The following is a 21,320-nucleotide window of genomic DNA, read 5'->3' as shown; positions in this document are numbered from 1 at the left end:
CAGTAGCTACATGAGATGTGTCTGGGGAGCCACTCTGAAGTGAAATTTTGCCTACACTGTTGCTAGGCATTAAGCCAAGCACTTTTCATGTAGTCGCTGGCAGCATAACTTCCATGCTGTTTATAGTAAGGTAAGGAAGAAACAGTTTGACAGTGAAAATGGTGTATTGATTATTGGCCATGCATTACTGTGGGCAGAACATTTTCGTTGATAGAGGACAGCAGATTTAGAGATGTTTGTGCCTGTGAAATAGCAGGAAATACAGGAGTCAATCACACATAATTCTTTGAATGAGTGAGATTATCCTTTACGAGGTCTCTTCCCATAATCTTTTATTGTTTTGTTTCGGTTTGGTTTTGGCTGGGGGGAATGGATATAACAAAGGTAGGAATCCTTTTCAAAGGAATTCATCATTTCAATTCAGCATGGTCTTAATTCTCACTGTGGCTGAGATAATTCTGTTTCCAGTTTCTTATCTGAAGAGCTGGCCCAGCTTTTCAAATTTTCTTGCCCATTATATTTCAGTTTGACATAGTCTGTCCTTCACTTTACTGCTTTGCTACTGGCCAAGCACATGGATATATTGATATAAAAATATTTACAGTAGAAGAACTTTACAAAGTAGGGAAGATTTACAGGAGTGTGAAGAATCACATTTGCATCACCATGAGATCTAGATTCTCATCATTTTGGGATATCTACTTTCTCAAAGAAAAACTGGATAACCCAGTAGCATGACTGATGTACATATAAGTTTTCATGCAAACTGTACTCGGCAAAAATATGTGCTCTATATTGCATATATTCATATGCTACTGATGTTAAATTAATGAGAATACTTATAAAAGCAATTACAGGCTGACCACCTCCTGGAAAGCCCAATGAGAGGCCCAAGCTTCCATGCTTCATGTATTAATTTTTCAAAGCAGCAGGAAGAGATGGAGTAATAGGTCCCACAACAGACCTGTGCTTAGCTCCTTTCCAACCTAATGGAAGGCTCTGAGACTCAGCTAGTGTTATTCTAAAAGCTGTTATGGACTTCAGTTTGCATGAAATGTTCTACGAATCCAAGCAGCAACATCAGACAGTGAAAGGTCATCTGATTTTTCTTCAAGGACTATCCAGGTTGTTGTACAAACTCTTAGAATGTATTTAATTTTAAATATCCATCTCGGTTTGGAGTCCATTCTGGTCTTGCTTGGGAAGCTTCTGCGCGTCACTTGTAATTAAAATGTGTACTATAACATGCTGGTTAGAATGTAAGTTTGGATTTTTCTGAAACAATTTTATGCTTCAGTATGATCAGTTTCAAATGATACTCTTAGCAGGTGGATGTGGCTCTGGGCAGCCTGGTCTGGTGGTTGGCAACCCTGCCTGTGGCAGGGGAGTTGGAACTAGATGATTTTTGAGGTCCTTTTCAACCCAGGCCATTCTATGATTCCATTCTATAATTCCAACAGGAGTCTGTAATTTCCCTATGCTTGGAATTAAATTCCATCTCGTGCTGGTCATCACTTGTGATTCACAGTGGACAAGAAAAACAAAGTATTAATGTGTTCAGTAAGAAAAGTTCTGTTGGAGTTTTTAAAATTATATTCCGAGTATATCCGTTTTCTGCCTTTTTTGGTTAAGCCCTGTAACCTTTGAGCCTGTAACAAAAAGGAAAAGTTTAGTAAATACTCCTCTGAGAACAAAGGCGTAAAATGTTTCCATTTGAAAATGACCTCAAAAATTAAACATTGATGGCAGATTTTTCTTGAAGTATTTAATTTCTTGAGCAGAAATTAATTTTAAATTCACCATTTAATTTTTTTCCAGCTATAGTTGATAAAATATACAACATCTATAGCCTCACTAGAAATCTTGTATGTGTCTTGTATGTCTGTTTGCTGTCTTTGTAAGAAAAGGATATAAACTTAAAATTTTATTTAGTAAAAACATTTTTTTAATTATTCATTTGAATGGTGACCTTTTCAAGTTGAATCATTTTCTGTTGTCATGAAGGTTTTCTTATGTCTTATAGTATTTTACGGTTGAAGAAATCATGCAGATAATTTAATTACTTGGACTAAAACTGTTGTGCAGTTTATGTCTTTTGCTGTACCACGGGAGAGAAACTGTGAAATGTATTCATTACTGATTCATTAAAGGCTTTTGCTTTTATGTAATCAGAAATGCAGACCACTACCTATGTTGTATTAAAAAGAGAAAAGGGAATGCACAGTAAATCATGCTGTAGGCTATGGTTTATGTATTGTCTTTCCTAATGTCTTGTAAAACGTAAAGATCTACAACAAACAGATATGTAAAGCGTAAGTGGTATAAAGATTCTATTCAGATTTAAGAGCTCTAGGTTGCTTCTGAATCTTGCTATTTTCTGCATTTGTTTTGACTGCTCTCATCATTCAAGATTGACGCTTGGATGGGTGTGTAGGAGGAAGCAGCAGCAGCAGGCTTACAGCTTGCAGACAAAAAAAAAAATCTGCCTTATCTGATGGCTATTATTGAAAATGCGAGGTGTAGCCTAGGCTGGGTAATGAAGGGGAGCGAGCGAGGGGGAGCAAGAAGCATGGAGCTGCATACTGATGAGTGTAGGAGTACTTGATAAAAAGAATTCTTGCTGCTGGCAGTGCATTGCTCATTGTGGAGTATTCCAACAATCACATATAACGGAGAGCTGCTTAGCTGACAGCTTGATATGCTTTTTTTTTTTTTTTTTTCTTCTGTATGACGTACTGGTCTGTAGTAAAGATTAATAACCAAGAAATGTAGAGCTAGGATCAGATCTTACGGTATATACTGCCCTGTAAACTATGTTTTACTTCTGACTTTTCTGCTTGCTGAAAACATTAATCTGTCAAGCTGGCGGGCTCCTTTGATACCAACTTTCCCAGGAACACGATGTGGCAATGCCACCTCTCAGCCCAGGACTACCGCTATTATCCAGTGGACGGTTACTCGTTGCTTAAACGCCTCCCTCTTCACCCTCCTACAGGACCCCGATGCCCTGTCCAGACAGTGGGACAATGGTTGGAAAATATTGGGCTACCTCAGTATGAAAACCACTTGCTGGCTAATGGATTTGACAATGTGCAATTTATGGTAAGATATCTTCTGTGCGTAGCCGTGTCTATACACTGTAGCTGCCTTTTTCTTTTTGTCTGTCTCTTATGTGATCATTAAAACCTTAAAGCTATTCTGCATTGCACTAAGATTTGTGTAGTGTTTCACTTTTCTGTGTCTAGCTAAATTAATATATAGACTGTCCTCTAATAAAGTTCTAAATTATACACATCGAAAAATGATCTAGCAATAAATATGCTAAAAGAAAACTGCATATTAAGGTTTTCTCTCCCCTGTCTGCCTTCAGGTTAAAATAGAAAAATGCACAGTTCTTTTAATCCACTGCAGGAGGCAATTTCACAATATTTAAAGCTGTAAACACTCCTATTTGCAATTCCTCACATATTACCGTTTTTTATTTAAACGTTAACATAATCTTCACAATAATTAAGTAGCATGCAATGCCATCCTTGCATTGAGAGGTATTTTAAAAGCAGATCACTATTTAATAAAGTGCACTCTCTTTGCAATTGATTCCGGATGTGTTCATTAAATGTTTTTGTATCTTAGATGATCATGCTGTGGGAATCACTTGTTGAAACTTATGCCCTGTGTGGAAAAGTAATGCATTCCTTTTAATAGTTCCATTTTCCTGTTTTAACACTAAGTATATTCCAGAAACAAGTGAATGAAATACATTTTATCTGCTTCGGAATTTACAGTATTAACACGAAGTGTTAAGTAACACAGACTTTTCAGAAAAACTTTCAGCTGAAATGAATATTGACTGTAAAGAGAGAAGCTTACTTACAAGATTGTTATATAATCACATTTATACCAGCTTCAGTATTCCCATTACTTGTATCTCTTGCAAAAATCCCAGTCAATTCTCATAAAGAATCAGATCTTAAAATGTTACTAATAACCCTTTCTTAAAATATTTCTAGTACCCAGCTATGCCTTAGAACAGTTCTAACTTTTCATAACTTGAACTTGGCATACGAGATACAGAAGTGAGATATGAATATTATAAAATATTATAAAATCATCTTATGAGTTTTCCTATTTAATTTCTTTTGCCAGCATCATTATATGCCTACATGTTACTGATCAGAAAATTAAGGCACCAATTTATGTCATTTCCACATTAAAATACCGTAGAGATTTCTTCCTGTTTTTACGTGTCTGACATCTTGTACTTATATCCCTAAAAATCATCATCACCACCTTTTCCTTTAAATAATCTTGGAACCAAAGCTGCAAGGGAGTGCAGAGTGGGGGGAAGAAAAGTTCTGAAATGCAATTCAAGGCAAAGTTTCTGAAAACATAACAACAAATTCTTAAATGTATATATAGTAGCATTAGTTATGTAAGTAGGTGATCATTTAACCTTAAAGAGATTACAGAAGGAAATTGTTCACAAGAGACTGTAGGTGGCATAACAAACAGTCAGAGGGGTACGCCTACCACAGGTAAATGATGAACACCCAGGGAGCTAAAGAAACTGCCTTGGAGGGCTTTCAAGTCATTCCCTGTCTGTGGAGAGGCCCCAGCCACATTCTGTGGGAATTTATGACTTGCATTTCCTAAGACTCTTATTGGCACAGTTTAGTAAATATACAAACTATCTGAGAACCTATTTAATACTAAAATCAAACTTCTCAGGCATTAGGCAGATTAAATTATGCACTGTTTTGTTGGTTTTGTTTGTGTGTTCTAGCTGATGTTTTCCAAATTATTATTTTCCTAAATATATATATTTCAGATAAAATAGACAGCTGCTCTTAAGAATAGTTATGGTAGCATGCACATGTGAACAGAAGATCTGAGCCTCAAATACAGTGATTAGACAAAAATCTGGAAAACTGTCTAGTAATAAAAGTAATAAAAGTATAAAATTGTAATAGTTTAATAACTACTAATTTATGGATTTCTCAGTTCATTATACTGTAACATATTTCAGTTTGTTTGCATTAGAAACTAATCATTTCCCTTATTTAATGAGAAATAAAATCAGCAGAAAATACCAATTTATTTTTATATTATTCTTTTGAATATGAGAGCATTATGTAAGGAAAGACTGTCCTGAAAAACTCAAGAGAGGGTTTGTCAAAATATATCTTCTATCCTATCCAGAATTTTTATGAAAAAATTAACCTTGTTTGTAGGAAAATGAGAGAGGAAAGAACTGCTCTGTAACAAACTTGAATGTATTGTAGTCTTCTTTAACATGACAGAACTGGATTACCTTTATTAAAATGGCTTGCATATATTTTACAAGCTTATCAGATCAAGTGTTTCATGTTGGTTATCTGCTTTATATCAAACAACTGTAATACTTCAGTGCACTAAAAATCAGTTAGACATATTTGTTCTTCATTCTGTACCGTATTCCTTCTTTTGTTTTTCTGGAAGCACATTCTGACCTGCATTTATTCATTCTGTTGCCTAAGCAACAACCATCACACTCCTATTAAGTATGATTTAGTAGTACAGGTCTTCCTAGATGTTCAGAGCAGGAGAGAGGATATCACAATGATATAATAAATGTCCATGGAATAACATAAATCTGAGAACAAATATAACATATTTATACAACTCTCAACAGCAAAATTCTACTAATTAAATTAACTCTCTAATATAAAGGTTTTCTTTTTCAGATAAAAGGATTTCATAGTTAATCATTCATTAGATAACAGAAATTAACTCCTCATATTTAGTCCCCCTTAAGCATTAGGGAAGTTGTTCTTATTTTACTTAGAATTAGGAAGATTTGTTCATGCTACCTTCAGTATATGGGCTTCAGAGCAAGAAATAGCCTGCTTGCTATTTAACCTTTAAGTATGTTCAGTTTTGCCTTAACTTCATCAAGGTATATGTTTTAAAACTATAGTGAAACATAGTATTAAAATGTTAGTAAAGCTTTCCTTAACTACTCTATTACTATTTACTGAATATTGGCCCATGTAGCAAGTTACAGTACCTACCTTCAATTAGTGTCATGTAGGAATAACAATTGCATAACATTTAACAGGCCTGAGGCAGATTCAGTACTAAGTTTCAGCTCATTTATGCTTGTAGGAATGGAATCATACTTGAATATATATATGTATGTATATGCAATCATTATTAACTTCAGCATTTTGTTGTGTAATAGGCTGCAGTGTTCTTCAGATGTAAAACTTTCCATAGCTTTGCAGAGATACTCAGCATTTGAGGTTGCAGATGATACTGTGATTTTCATAGTGGAAATGTTATTTTGTATTTACACTAATTCTAAAGCACACAAAAACAATCTGCTCAGTAATACACTGTATTATATGAACTAGACATAAACTATGATGAAACCTAATGAATCAGTGAACATCATTTTGATCCATAGGACCCATAGATATCCCTGGAATATGTTAAAACCCCTATATAGACTTACAGGCCCACGTAATAGTCTGCTGAGGAAAAAAAAAAAAGTTTAATAGGTGAAAATGTATAAGTGCACGAGGTCACTGGACCCTTGCATGCTTCTTTCTACAACTCCGGAGCTTCATCTGTGCTCTTGATTTACTGAGATAAAAGCAGTTCATCAAATTACTACCCAGTAAAGACTAGTCCTCATTAATGACTTCATATGACTAGCTATTTATAAGTTGTTCCAATTATTTAAGATATTCTAAAATTTTATCACTTGTTCAGTATTGCAATTTGATGAAGATTATCTCTCTTAAAAAGCTTCTTAAAGTACCGTATGAGAGAAACAGTAACCAGGAAGCCAAAATGAATTAACATAAAGCATGAAGCACTAGATTATGGTTGACATTCCAAAGTATTGTTCACTAATGACAGTTAAAATGTGAATTGGCATTGGACAGTAGACTGTCTTTCACCGCTGCTGTGAATTTACACACATACACCTCTAGTCCTCCAAGTACTTAAGTGACTTGCATAGCCTGACAATATATATATTGCCTAAATATTTTTAAGAATTCGCTCTTTCACTATCAGGAAAGTGAGGCATAGAGTGACTACAGGGTGGAATTTAAAACTGTGAGATAAGAGACACCAGATCCTGAAAGAGTTACTATTATAAAATTTAACAGATGCAATGAGTCGCTTAGGTATCTAGTGCCAGTTGAGGTACGGAAGGAAATCCTGGAGTTTTCAGACCAAACTGAAGGATATTACTGAGAACTAGAGTCAGCCCAGCTCTTCATGATTAGCAGATGAGATGAAGTCATCTTACGTGGTTCTACCCTTCTGATGCCTATGTAGCTGAAACAAGTCTTGAATGTGCTAGCTCACATACAGCTTGTAATGTCTTGATTTTCTTCTTAGTATCTTAGTTGCTTATGCATTTCTTCCATAGAGTCATGGAGATTGGAAGGGAGCTTTGGAAATCATCTCGTCCAAACTCTTTCAATTATTATCTGTTTATACTCATATGTATAAATATAGTATTTTTATTCATTTGTGAACTTACTTGCACAAGTTCAAGGGTGGCTCCAAAAATAATGCATCCTATTATTCTGGTCCACAATGGCAGATGCTGACATTTTTGGCATGGCTATAGAGTCTGAACCTTCCCACCAGTCTTCTGTTACACTTTGTTGCCACGTGACAGATGGCAGTAGAGGGGCAGTCTGACAAAATGATGTCTGACGTGGAAGTGTGTATGAAGCAAAGGTGTGTCATCAAATTTCTCCGTGCAGAAAAAAAAAAAAAATGGCACCTGTTGACAGTCATTGACATTTGCTGAATATTGATGGAGACCAAATACTGGAGGTGAGCACGGTGAGGTGGTGTGTTGTGTGTTTCAGTGGAGACAGTGACATGAAAGAAAATACATGCTCTGGTTGGCCATGCACATCTGTCACACCATGAAACTGAGAGCATTTTGATCAGCTCTTGCAGATTACAACCAGAATATTGTGTATAGAGGTGAATATTGGCTTCAGTGCATTGGAAATGACAGTGGCAAGTTTGGAATATGTTGAAGTTTATGCCAGGTGGGTCCCACAAATGCTCACATAGGAACAGTAAGAACATCATATGAACATTTATCAGGACCTGTTGAACAAATACAAGTCTAAAGGCGATGGTTTCCTGGATCACATTATTACTGGTGGCAAGATGTGGTGTCACTACTACAAGCTGGAGCCAAAACAGCAGTCCGTGGAGTGAATTCCTCTTTGAAGAAAAATCTCAAGACACAGCCCTCAGTGGATAAAGTAATATGCACTGTCTTTTAAGACAGGAAGGGGGTCGTCCTGCAACTTGGACAAACCATCAATTCTGACTGCTACATCATGATTCTGACTAAGCTGAAGGCTCAAACTTCCAGAGTCAGGCCGGAGAAGAAGATAACCTTTCTCCTACAACACGATAATGCCATGATACATACCAGTTTGAAGACCGTGAAGCACATTACCAATCATTATCTGGACTGTCCTATGACACCCACCATACAGTCTGGATTTAGCACCTTCCATCTATTCTGGCTGGTGGACTGCATAAGCAGTATTTTCCTAGCAATTATTCTGTCATAGCAGCTGTGAAGCAGTGGGTCACCTCTGCTGGTATTGATTTTTATGAGTGCAGGATACAGGGTCTTGTATGTTGCTGGAGACTGTACTGAAAAATAATGCTCTGCAGCTGAGAATTTGCCCTACTGAATAGCGCTGTACTCTGTATCATGTAGTTCCCATGGAAATAAACAGGAGACATTGCTTTCAGAGCAACCAACAGACTTACTCAGGTTCACAGTGATGCTAGGTATGGGCTACCTTCTTGATTCTCCTTAGCTGCTTGTTTTGAATTTAGTTTTGAGCTAAGATTTGACTTTTCTTCCTCCCTTACCCCCTCCCTCCTCACCTCACCTCACTCCCCCCCCCCCCCCCCCATGTTTCTTTTCCTTTTTTTTTTTACTAAATTTGAATGTTTATTAGTCAGCTGAAACTTATCTGCTGTCTATCTTCAGGTAGCATTCCTGGGATTTGCAGTCCTGGAACACCCAGTAATTCTTGCCTTTAATCTGTTTTGAGGATTTAAAACTCTGTGTCAAGTGTAAAGGACAGATGCAGTTTAATTTCTTTAGAAAGATATGCACCTTAACAAAATTCTCTGCATGCATTAGCTCCAAGTCTTGCACCTGCTGAGATCACTAAAGCTTTTGTCCAAAAATACCTGATACATAGATTCATGATTTCGGCATGAGAAGAAAGAGTGAGTCAGTCTGCCAACACCTTACTTAAATTAGCCATGCTGGAGATAATGAAGAGGGCGATGTTTTACAAGGGCTCAATTCTGTAGTGACTTTAGTGACTCTCAGGAGCCACTTCCTGAAATGCATAGGAGAGCAGACTGACCTTTGCAACATCCAGGCTCCAAGCTCTCCAGGTCCTCATTGGCTACCACCGGGACTGATCAGGCCACTCATGAATCATTTGAAGCACAAGAAAATTCAGTCAGCATTGTCTGTGTGTAGTCTAGCCTGGGTGATTAATTGTTTAAGGCAGCCTTAAAACTCAGTTATATACAGCAAGTCATGCTTTTAGGATCACAGAAAGTATGCCAGTCCTCCTGGTTCTGGAATAATCATTTATCTTTAAATCTGGTAAAGTCTTCAAATATAAACCTGGAACTAGGAGTTTCAGTCTCCTTAACTGGACCTCACTTGCAAGCCCCGGGACTTAATCCAACTTTAGTTTTATCTACAGAGCTTTGCACTGAAACTGTGTAGCTTCTCTCAGTGCCATCATGGCCCTGGCTTCTACCATGAGCCAAGTGCCTATTTGTTTATAGTCTACACTCTTTGGAGTCTTCCTCTCCTTCACCTTGACAAACTTTTGGAACTGTAGCTTGTGAGGCTGGCCAACTCCTCCCTTAGGCCAACCTGTTAACCATAGATACAATGGGGCACTGTTTAATTTTAGTAAAGCAGTCAGCGGATGTTTAGAAATCAGTAGCCCATATATTGGAATCACTCGCTTAAGACATTCATGTAGACCAGGAACATATGATACAGGCTCTATGGGAAACCCATAGTCATCTGGAGATTCAACACAATGAAGATTATAACATTCAAATGTCTGGATTCTTATTTTTGGGCTAATTGATAAAGCATCTTGTTAGCCATCACAGCCAGAGGAGCATAAAGTGTAATTTAGCTGACTGGCTGACTAATTATTAGAATAAAATAACATAGATTCATCTGATCAGCTGAATTTCTTTCCAGGCTCTATTTACTTTTTACTAGGTCTCCTTAAGCAGTTCTGTAGACATAAAAATCTAAATGGCTCAGTTTGGGCTAGAATCTACCCAGTGTCCATAAAAAGTGAAAGGAATTGTCTTTGTTGGAGTTTATTCTCCTCTCTCAGAACATCTACCCCTGAAGCTTGGGGTTTTCCATTCAAATACAAATTCCTATTACAAGACTTGCAAAGGTGAACTCAGGTGCATGCCTGAGTTGGAGTTTGCATCTCTCATCCAGCGACAGTGACTGGTCTCACAAATAATCCTATTCTGCGTTCTCCACTTAATGGTTCCATTATAGCATTCATTAAGCTAGTTAAGTAGCAGAAGGGCTTCTTCATCTACTCCTCAATATCACTTATGCAATCATGCACTATCTTCCTGTCTTTAGGGAACCTCTGACCATTCTTCATCATTCTATGATCCAATATGATATCATGATCATCCTATGATATGATTATATAGATGAAAGATCTGGAGAGGCAGTACTTATTCTGATTTTCCTCAAGAGAAGGTGTTTTTAGAAGGATCTGCTTCATATTTATACATATAAATATATATGTGGTGTGTGTGTGTGTGTATGTGTGTGTGTGTGTGTGTGTGAAAACACAGGCATTAGACAGGTGACTGATCCTGCACTTGACAAAAGACTTTATGAAGGATTTAGCAGTAATAATTGTTCAACAGAAGAAAGAAAAACAAGATATTTTTAATTGATATTGTTTGGAAAATTGAGTCACTTATTAAGATATCATGGTTATGATGGGTTTCTTGAGTGTCACAGGTTGTCTAAACCTGTCTCAACAGTTGTATCTTAAATGTATGATCATGGAAGGGTTCATCTATGTTCTTGCTAAGCTTTGGTAAGTTAACCTTTAGATGAGGGTTGGACTGTTCTACACTATTTAGCTGTCCATATTTAAATGTTATTCTACACAAGATCATACATACAAGGCATGCAGCCTATATACTTGGTAGGTCACCTAGATGCCAGTATATGCAATGAAGAATCCTTTCACTCACCTCATCCAATCAGGATAGTGGCATGTAGTGTCTATGTGTCTCTTTGGGAAGCTCACTAAAACAGTCTGAGAGAAAAGAGCTTGTCCAATGTACATATAAACAGATTGGACTCAGTAATACCAACACTAAAACAAGAGGGTAGGTCCAACTTATCTAACCAGGTATTGAAAGCCGTTGCAAGTACAGTCACCAATAAAAGTGAAATTATTTCATTATATATATCTGTGAATAGTTAAGGGTTGAAATGAGTCCCATCTGTTCTAACAATATGTCAAATGTTAGTGTTAAATGTGCTTGAGCTTGAGCTTGCCTGGTGCAAAGACCTTCATCTTAGTGTGCAAACACTGCTGAACCCTAAAAAATACTGAGACTACAAATACAAGGAATTTTCTGTTGGCTCTAAGTAGAATTTTATGAGAAACTACTAGCAAATACTTCATCTGAAAGAGAAGTTGATAAAACAACTGAAAATTCTATACATGATAAAATTAACATGGTATTTTATTATCTCATAAAATAAGAGATGTCATGCTGACAAAATGTTCTTGCTATGTATTTATTTTAGGCAAAAACCTTTACAGCTGATTTTGCTACCAAAAAGGATAATGTTATATCTACAGGAATTAGAAACGTTTGTATATAGAATGAAATACATAATGCTATTCTTCACAAATTATGAAAAATGTGGAAAAGATGGTGATGTGAAAAAGAGCATTAAAAGTAACAGTAAGCCTAACAGTTAAGAGAGGAGACATTCTAGGAACTTTTACTCTGCAATGTAAAAAAAAACCAACAAAACAAAAAACAAAGATGGAAGACTCAGAAGATAATCAGTTTATTTACATTTACATATTTATAGGTAAACAATGAAAAGCTTTGTAATGTTGGGCAAAGATAGACTTAAGACTAGTAGCCTGTATGTAAAATTAAGTTACAGTTTATTCTTAGTTGTTTTATATGAAAATACTTAATGCAAAAAGAAATCACACAGTGGAAGGAACTAAATGCAGAACAAAATATACATTTATGTATAATATTGTTTTAGAACATTATTGTCCAATAAGAAATAAATAAGTGGCGTCTGGACCAGTAGGTAAATTAATCTCAAAACAGACAGACTTCCCTGACTAAGCTAAAGATGTTTGAAGGAGACAGTAGTACAGAGGAGCTTGATTACAGATAATTACACTGCACAATGCTAAAGGAGTTTTCATGGAAAGATTAATGAATACTAACAGGTAACTGGAAATTTCAAGCATAAGAATCTCAGACATTATTCTTTATGAAGCAATAATGGGTGTTGTTAAAAGAAAAAAAAAAAGGAAAAAAAAAGCTCAGGTGTTTATGCAGGTGAAAAAAACAAATATATTAAAAAAAACTATATATAAAATAAGAAAAAGAGAGAACACATCATGAAAGAACTACTAAACAACCTAAGATAAATAAGGGAAAAAACAGTAGGGGAAATGACCTGACATGCATTCATGAAAATGTTTAAATATGCTATAGCTTAAAGGAATATTTACAAAGTTATGACCACTGCTAGAATTCACGTGAGTCATTTTAGTCTTGGCATAAGGAACAAAGTACAAGAATTAGAGAAACACAGCACTAATGAAGGACACTGAAATATTAGAGAACGGGGGAGAGAAGGAGAGTGATCATACGACAAGAAGATAAAACAGTACGTCATTAATTAAAATATGTGAATCATCTGGGTTAGGTGATGTTTGATTAAGAGTCTTAGGATGCCAAGGAGGAAATATTGAAATATTCAGTAATCACATTTTAGAACTCCTGGAGAATGAATTACTAGAAAATAAATAAAATACAAATATAGGATTCCACCTGAATGTAAGTCTCATGACCTATGTTTTCATCCTTTTACCATACAGCTAATGCCTTATTCAATAAAGAAATGGATGGTTGTATTAGTAACAGATAAATAGGTACTATCATCAGTGCTGAGTCTAGTGAGAATAAAATGGGGTGATCAGAATGTGGCAGTGGGATGTAGCTGGAAGAAAATAAATCCAAATGAAGAAACTGTGCAGTTGAGAATCAAAATATTTAAGAGAAACCAGTGAAAAGGTAATCTATATTACAAGGTATTGTGCCTTGCAGCAAATAGATGAGGAGCTTTCCTTCCCTCAAAAGTAATTAAAATTTCTACAAGGGAGACAGATTTAATTTTGCTTGTAAATTTACAACCACCTTTTAAAAGCTGTTCTAAAATGATGTACCAGCAAGCAACACTTCAGTAGACAGGTTGCCTAATTGCTTTACATTTCCTCAGCACCTAAGCTTTCTTCTGTTTAGATATCTTCCATTTTCCCATACATTGTTGAAAATTATTCTCCCATTCCCCATGCCCATATATTTTTCCTCTTATCAACTTCTCAGCACCAGTTTTAGCCCTCATAGTGACCAAAAGCAATGCATCCCGTGAAACCCTTATCAGAATGCTGACTAATCTGCCTGCCTTTCACAAGATGCTGTCCATTCTGCCTGTTCATACACACATAAGCACACACAAAAAGAGCACAAACGTGAAAAATTCCATATGCTTAAATGCAAAGAGCCAGAGAATTAGATGTGCAGCTGCAGTTTGTCTGTCCTTCACATTCATGTGATTTACCAAATAGATTTGAACTACAAGTTTCTCTATTTTTTCCCTTGGAACTCTCACTGCATTCAGTGTGCTGAGACGTGAGCATGCACTTGCACGCATTTCAAACAATTTTAACTGTAAAACTTGTATTTATTTTTCTCATCTTGCATTGCTTAATGGTTTTATAACCTTAGCTCAATGTTTTGTTGTTATTATTGTTTTTAAAAACAATGCTGAGATCCCCAGTGTACCTCTCTTCTCATTCAGCAGTGATTTACACATGGCCAATATTGTTACTGGGAACACTGGAATTGTGTTAACACTCTTCAAGTGTTTTTACATCCAAATATGCACCTCATTTTTGGAAGTAACATTCAGTTTTAAAATGAGTTATAAAGAGTCAGGAGAGATTAAAGGGTAACCACACTATAGAAGATAACTTGATTTAGACAGTTAAAATTTAATGTCTTCAGTTAGAAACTCTTTTTCTTATTGCTTTTCATTGAATTGTGCATCATAGGCCAGCCCCCAAAATTTTGTCCACATGTGTTCCAGGGATCTAAGCACTTCATCACAAATACAAAATGACGCAATGAAAACTGTATCTGCTCTCTGGTCTTTTTCTCATTTCACTTAGTTAACCATTTTATTGGGTTTGGAACATATCACATTCTGTATCTTTTGCTGTGTCTCATTAAGCTTCAATTGCTATGCATACAGGATAAAATTTCTGTACAACAATGCACTGTATTTGTTTTAAATTGGCTGCTCTGAAGCCAGTGGTAAATACACTGATGGTAAATACAACCCATGGCTTACTCAAAATCTCATGATTCAGGCTTTTATTATTATTATATTATGAGGTACTTTATTTTACTACTGTAATCTGAATGATTTAACAGGATTATTGATGTGATCACCAATAACTGCTCTAAGTTTATGTAATACTTAGACTGTTATAATGATTGCTTGAAAAATTTTGATCCCAAAGAGCAGCTCTAGATGCAAGTTTTATAATACCGAAGCTAAAGCATATACACAGACAGCAAATGTAGAGGGATAAGGTTACTGAGCAAGTGAGTGCTGATAGTCACTTTAAGTACTAAGAAATGGAATACCATGAGTAAAAGAAGGTTGGATAATCATCTATCAAATGGCCATCCTGGTATAAAGCCATAAATCAGTGTTTCACCTGATTTCCTAAGTTAGCAGCCATGAATTGGCTACCACTGTTTCTCTATGCACAACCCTCTGTTTGTGGTTATGGAGAGGTGGAAAAAAAGATGGTTTCAGCTCTTAAATTTTCTTGAACGCTTGACTCCTGTTCTTCAGAGTCCACACTATTTAACAGCTTTTTCACTTTTTGAGGTATGCTCTCTCCAAACAGCTCCCCTTAAAAATACATAAAAAAAACCACTTCATTAAGATGTTGTTTATTAAAAAAAAAACAACAATAGTTATATGTTGCAGTTCCATGCTGAATTAAGATTAAAAGATTGCAAAAGACTGAGTTGGTTTTTAGCCTTGATCCATTTTTTAATGTACTATGAATAATATAGTTCTGCTAGTGTCTCTGAACTCCCAAGGCATGCCTCTTGTTACCAGAAAGGAATTATAAATCGACAATGCAAGTTATTTTATTTCACTTTTCTTCTCTCTTGGAATTTGGAAATATGTCTATTCTGCCCACGAGGTTTTTATTACCTGATATGTGGATTTTGTATAGTAGCCTGAAGGTATAGTAGATCCCCATCCTTATCCTAGAAAAATAACTTTATGCAAGCAAGCGTGAAGTATGTTGAAGAGCCCTGATACAGTTACTTCTCTGCAGTATCAGGCCTTTTGTCTGCAAACTCTGCTGTACTACACGTACAGTTTGATTTCTCTAACTCTGATAGGTACATATATATATGAATCTCGCTTCATGTATGTATTTGTTCAAGACGCATCAAGAAAGGATTCTGGGATGGAAAAATCTTTGTATTAAGAGCTATCTTGTGGTCAACTAACTGCTTGTGTTTCACCTTAGAAAGTTCAAGTTTCAAAGTACCTGTAGCTGGAAAGCAAGGTTTCTCAGGAGTTAACCAGATTGCCTGAGGAATCTCATTAAGTCAGTTAAGCTCTGAGTGAATTCAGTGACAACTACTGGACTCATGCTAAAAATATTACATGAAAAAAAAAAAAAAAAAAAAAAAAGAGTTTGTAATACTTACTAATATTTTTATGGCCCAAACGAAATGAAATAAGAAACATTTTCCATATATGAGCTAGTTAGAAATAGTTTATAATTATTTTAATCTTGAAGTCATGCATGTTCTTGCTTTTGTTAAATCAGACTCAGGATAGAAACTATATCTTAGTATTCCTGATCTCTACTTCTGTAGATACCTAGGTACTATTCTTCCTTCTTTTTTATTTCCAAGATTCTCTACATCTGACTACCAAAAAATCCACGTGTATTTCTGAACTCTCTCTTTGCCATGCTATCCCTTCAAGATGGATTCTTCTTGTGCTCCCTTACTCCTACTTTTCCCCCTTTTTTCTTTCCTCAGTAGAAACAACTGTATGCCTTTTTTTGACTACAGAAGGAAGGAAGGAAGGAAGGAAGGAAGGAAGGAAGGAAGGAAGGAAGGAAGGAAGGAAGGAAGGAAGGAAGGAAGGAAGGAAGGAAGGAAGGGAGGAAGGGAGGAAGGGAGGAAGGGAGGAAGGGAGGAAGGGAGGAAGGGAGGAAGGGAGGAAGGGAGGAAGGGAGGAAGGGAGGAAGGGAGGAAGGGAGGAAGGGAGGAAGGGAGGAAGGGAGGAAGGGAGGAAGGGAGGAAGGGAGGAAGGGAGGAAGGGAGGAAGGGAGGGAGGGAGGGAGGGAGGGAGGGAGGGAGGGAGGGAGGGAGGGAGGGAGGGAGGGAGGGAGGGAGGGAGGGAGGGAGGGAGGGAGGGAGGGAGGGAGGGAGGGAGGGAGGGAGGGAGGGAGGGAGGGAGGGAGGGAGGGAGGAAGGGAGGAAGGGAGGAAGGGAGGAAGGGAGGAAGGGAGGAAGGGAGGAAGGGAGGAAGGGAGGAAGGGAGGAAGGGAGGAAGGGAGGAAGGGAGGAAGGGAGGAAGGAAGGAAGGAAGGAAGGAAGGAAGGAAGGAAGGAAGGAAGGAAGGAAGGAAGGAAGGAAGGAAGGAAGGAAGGAAGGAAGGAAGGAAGGAAGGAAGGAAGGAAGGAAGGAAGGAAGGAAGGAAGGAAGGAAGGGAGGGAGGGAGGGAGGGAGGGAGGGAGGGAGGGAGGGAGGGAGGGAGGGAGGGAGGGAGGGAGGGAGGGAGGGAGGGAGGGAGGGAGGGAGGGAGGGAGGGAGGAGGAAAGAAAGGAAAGAAGGCAAAGGGGGGAAGCAGAGAAAGTTGCTTCACAACTAAGTCCTTTTACCGATTAAACACACTTACATAGTTCTAAACAAAGCAGAAGGACAGTAAACTGGATAGTTGTCTCAGAGGCATTCTTGTTACTCTGGGAGACTGCTCTGGCACAACAGAGCTAATGCTTAATGAGAGCTAGTTTCCTTGGCTGGGCTTCATTTGACTCCTTGCAGAAAACCAAAATTACTCCACAGCATAGTTTCTAATACCATATTATTCAGATTGTTCCATTTTTCAAAGTGACTTCTGAGTTTCCTAGACAGTTTGCTACATATTAAGACAAACTTTCCTGCCAACTGCATGTTGAAAATGCTTTGATATGTATGTCTGAAAGAAGGAGCAAAATTCAAATTTGCTGAAGTGTTAGAGCTCGCAGCTAAAACTAAATTTGTCTATAGGTCTCCTTTGAGTATATATGTAGATAAGTACTAAGTACTCATTGGACTGGAAGAAAACAATCCCTATACTTAGGTAGTGAGAATTTTTTTATTTTTTTTTATTTTTCCAAATTCAGACCCTAATTAGACCTGTTCTAATTCTTTATCTGTATAATGGGTATAAGAATGCTACCTTTCAGAGTCATATAAAATATATTAATTGCTGTTTTGGAGCTGTCTATTATTATTTCAATGAATGTCTATAAAAAGTCAGAAGTGAATCATTCTTACTGGTGAACCTTTCAATGGAAAAAATATATATAAGACATGGACCCACACAGGGAAAGATAAAGGCTAAAAAAAGAAATACCAGCAGTTTCGTTTTGTAATCCTCCTGCATTGAATTCATGGATTATTCAGAAATATAATTGTACTCTATGTATGATCACATATAGAATATGTATCCTGTAGTGAAGGCTGGTAAGCTAGTCTTCATTTTGGTAGTTTGTAACTTTGGGACTTTGGAAAATATTTTACTATCTAGTGAGGATCAGCAGTTCTTATTTTGTCTCTTTTATTTAGTACAGTAGCTTCCCTTTTAAGAAGGTGTACCAAAATACAGAAACAGTATCAACTGAAGTTACACAGTCTCCTACAATCTTGTCTCACAAGCACATAGTTTTGTTTTGGACCTGTTATTTGAGGCAGAGAGAAACAGTAAAATTAAAAGAAGATTGCTCACAGAGAAACCTACTAAGCATCAGAATTTTGAAAGAATGGATGCCCCCCAAACTCCCTAAATGTTGATTGTCCTTGTATAGGAAACAGATTGGTGTGTAGCCAGCAGTGTTAGAAGGAGGGAGGATGCCATACAGAGAGGACTGACTTGTGTGAAGATATCCTTATGACTAAAGGAAATGAAATTCTAGAGTGTAGGATTATTGGACTATGGCAGTAGGTGTTCTTACATGTGCACTTAGAAAACCAGATGTGTAGTAACATTGCAGGGCCCTTCTACAATGTTTTGGGAACTGATCAATCTACATACAGGTAATACTACTCTAAGAATATGTCAAGCTTTGCTCATACTCATTCTGAACAAGTTAACTCAGAGTTTTAAGAAAATGCAGCATGTCTATGGGAGTAATCTTATAAAACAAGTAATCAGATAAATCCCATGATCAAATAAGTAACAGCATGTTTACCTTACATACAAAGTTCTTTAAACCAAATAATGTGAGATACATAAGACCAATCTGTGACTTTTAATACTTGCAGTTTGTAGTTGCTTTAGTTCAAGTTACACAGTTCTGTTTCTGAGAACACACTTCTTGAAATGCATGGATTTATTTTTTTATATTCATCATTAATAAAAGATTATAGCTGTCTTCACCTACCTACTTATGGATTGGCATAAAAAGATAATGCTCTGTGAATAATTTCCTAAGTATTTCTAATCTCTAACTACTCTGCTACAGGTAGAAAACAGAACTACGGTAGTCATACTTATTACTGCTTTTGTGTTGTGTCCAACTAAACAATGCAAGAATATTTGCAAGAGTGAAAAATGTGTAAATAAAGGGGAGAATGTAAACAGAAAGAAATGCCACAGCATTTATTTTACTAGTATTTAGTTAACTAGATACTAGTTAACATAGTATTTAGTTAACTAGATCAGAATAAAATATGTGTATTGCAAATAAATTACATAGGGAATAAAAGCCGATAGGAAGGGATGGTACAGAAAGTACCAGGTTTGGGACTTGAACTTCACAGACAGAAATCTGAATTTGCTTTTTTTTGTTTTTTATTTTTACATTTCAGATTTGTAAATATTGCCAGTTATACCTTGTTCAAGTGTTACAGGACAGAGTGGAATATTCCCTTTAGGAAAGAATATCCTTTCTGCCATGCAGTCTATAAGTCTGGGCCTATTAACGCAGTTACTGAAGGGACAGCTCTTATACTCATTCTTGTGTAATATATCATCCCAAAGTTAATTTGTAAGAATTAACAGTCCAGAGCCTGTATAACACAGAGAAAGCAATCAGCACTGCAGCGTGGGGATGACCTGCTGCAACTTGGAACGGGGAGGGTAAATCACCTCTTCTACAAGCTGAAGGGCAACTAAGCCATACATACCAGCAATCTGAGTTGGATTTGTATTTAGTAAAATCAGGTCTTCAGTCTGCTCTCAGCACTCACTCTGTAACGCAGCAAAATACTCATATGCTTAGCTTTAAGTTAGCCCGCTGATGACAGCACAGGAACATTATATAAGAGCAATTATTAATGTATTTTGCTTTTCGGAGCATTCACCAGCAGAGACACAAAACCAACAAGGCAAGCCTTCAGATTCATCTAGCATGGTCATGCTGGTGGCTCTCCAGCTAACGCAGGGATTCTCCAATGCATTTCTGAGGAGCAGCCACCGGTGGGCACTGAGCTCAGCCTCTGCAGCATGAACCATTCGTGACTGTGTATGAAGAGCTTCCTAACACAGTGCCGTGCTCCACGCAGGATGGCCGTGCAGGGGAACACTGATTAATCCTCCTTTATGAGAATGCAGAAAAGCATTTCCCAGATTGTTATCAGAGAATAATCACCCCATGTAGTGACATGAAGCACATGGGATCATATTACAGCAAGATGCTGGTTGCCATAGTGACGAGAGTGGGCCTGCAATGCCAGCCACCCAGCTGCTGAATTGGAGGGAATAAGAAAAACACAGCCCACTTCCCATGTGAAATGAATTACAAGAACAAGGAAAGGAAGAAAAGAAAATTGTCAACCCTTAATCAAATGTTCTCATATTTTTAGAAACATTATCAAGAAAATGGAGACCATCTCTGTTACTTCTTGGGCTTCAGGGTCCCAAAGAGTAATGCTTCTTCATATGCCATGGAAATAAATAACAACAGTTTGTTTGTTTGATGTTTGATAATCATAGGGATCAGAAATCTTGTATGTGCAATGGGAAACAATAACTTGTTCAATCCTGCAATGCCTTCTGTCTGTCTTAACAAATAAAATCTGTAGGAATATATTAAGATGGGTCTCAGCATGATCATAGAGTCAGTCATAGGGCCTGGAAGGGACTTCTGGAGATCACTGAGTCCAACCCCCTTGCTACAGCAGGTTCTTGCAGTAGGTTGAGCCAGAAAGCATTAGGCAGATCTCAGGTATCCCCAGAGAAGAAGATTCTACCACCTCTCTGGGCAGCCTGTTCCAGGGCTTTGCTACCCATACAGTAAAGATTTTCCCTCATGTTAGTACAGAAGTTCCTGTGTTCCAGTGTTTGCCCATTTTCCTGTCACTACTAAATTGACTGCACTTGCCCTGCAACCTTTTAATTTTCACCTAGATAAAGTTAGTGTGTTCCAGCTTGTTTTACAGCAGCTCTCTTACCTTTCATCCTTGCTGCACCACAGCAAAGCAAAAGAGGCATGAACATGAAATACATCTAAACACAGCAACTCAGCGATGCATAGAAAACACAATCCATTTTCCAGTACTTCCCATTTTTGGAAGTAGCTTCATATTTTTTATTATCTTTTGTAATAAAATAATTTAAAAGCAAGTTTATTTGACCTAATTGCCTCCAGTTGCTA

The 21,320-nt window shown here is 37.2% G+C and overlaps 1 protein-coding gene across 12 annotated transcripts in view; it reads left to right on the top strand.

The window, feature by feature from the left end:
* ANKS1B (ankyrin repeat and sterile alpha motif domain containing 1B) overlaps positions 1-21,320 on the top strand; it is a 393,118-nt gene that overhangs the window by 198,450 nt on the left and 173,348 nt on the right. For all 12 annotated transcript variants that reach the window (XR_014934338.1, XR_014934339.1, XM_085515441.1 and 9 more), the window contains exon 15: positions 2,996-3,102. Coding sequence is in view for 10 of the 12 variants with exons in the window: in XM_085515441.1 (XP_085371567.1) it covers positions 2,996-3,102 (107 nt within the window). In the remaining 2 variants the exon portion in view is untranslated. The remainder of the gene's footprint in view (positions 1-2,995; positions 3,103-21,320) is intronic.

The sequence above is a fragment of the Coturnix japonica genome, chromosome 1 (assembly GCF_054131305.1).
Source record: "Coturnix japonica strain WE chromosome 1, WE-NBRP24, whole genome shotgun sequence".
NCBI classification, from domain to species: Eukaryota; Metazoa; Chordata; class Aves; order Galliformes; family Phasianidae; genus Coturnix; species Coturnix japonica.
The sequence above is the reverse complement of the archived record's forward strand: the minus strand, read 5'-3'. Positions and strand labels throughout refer to the sequence as shown.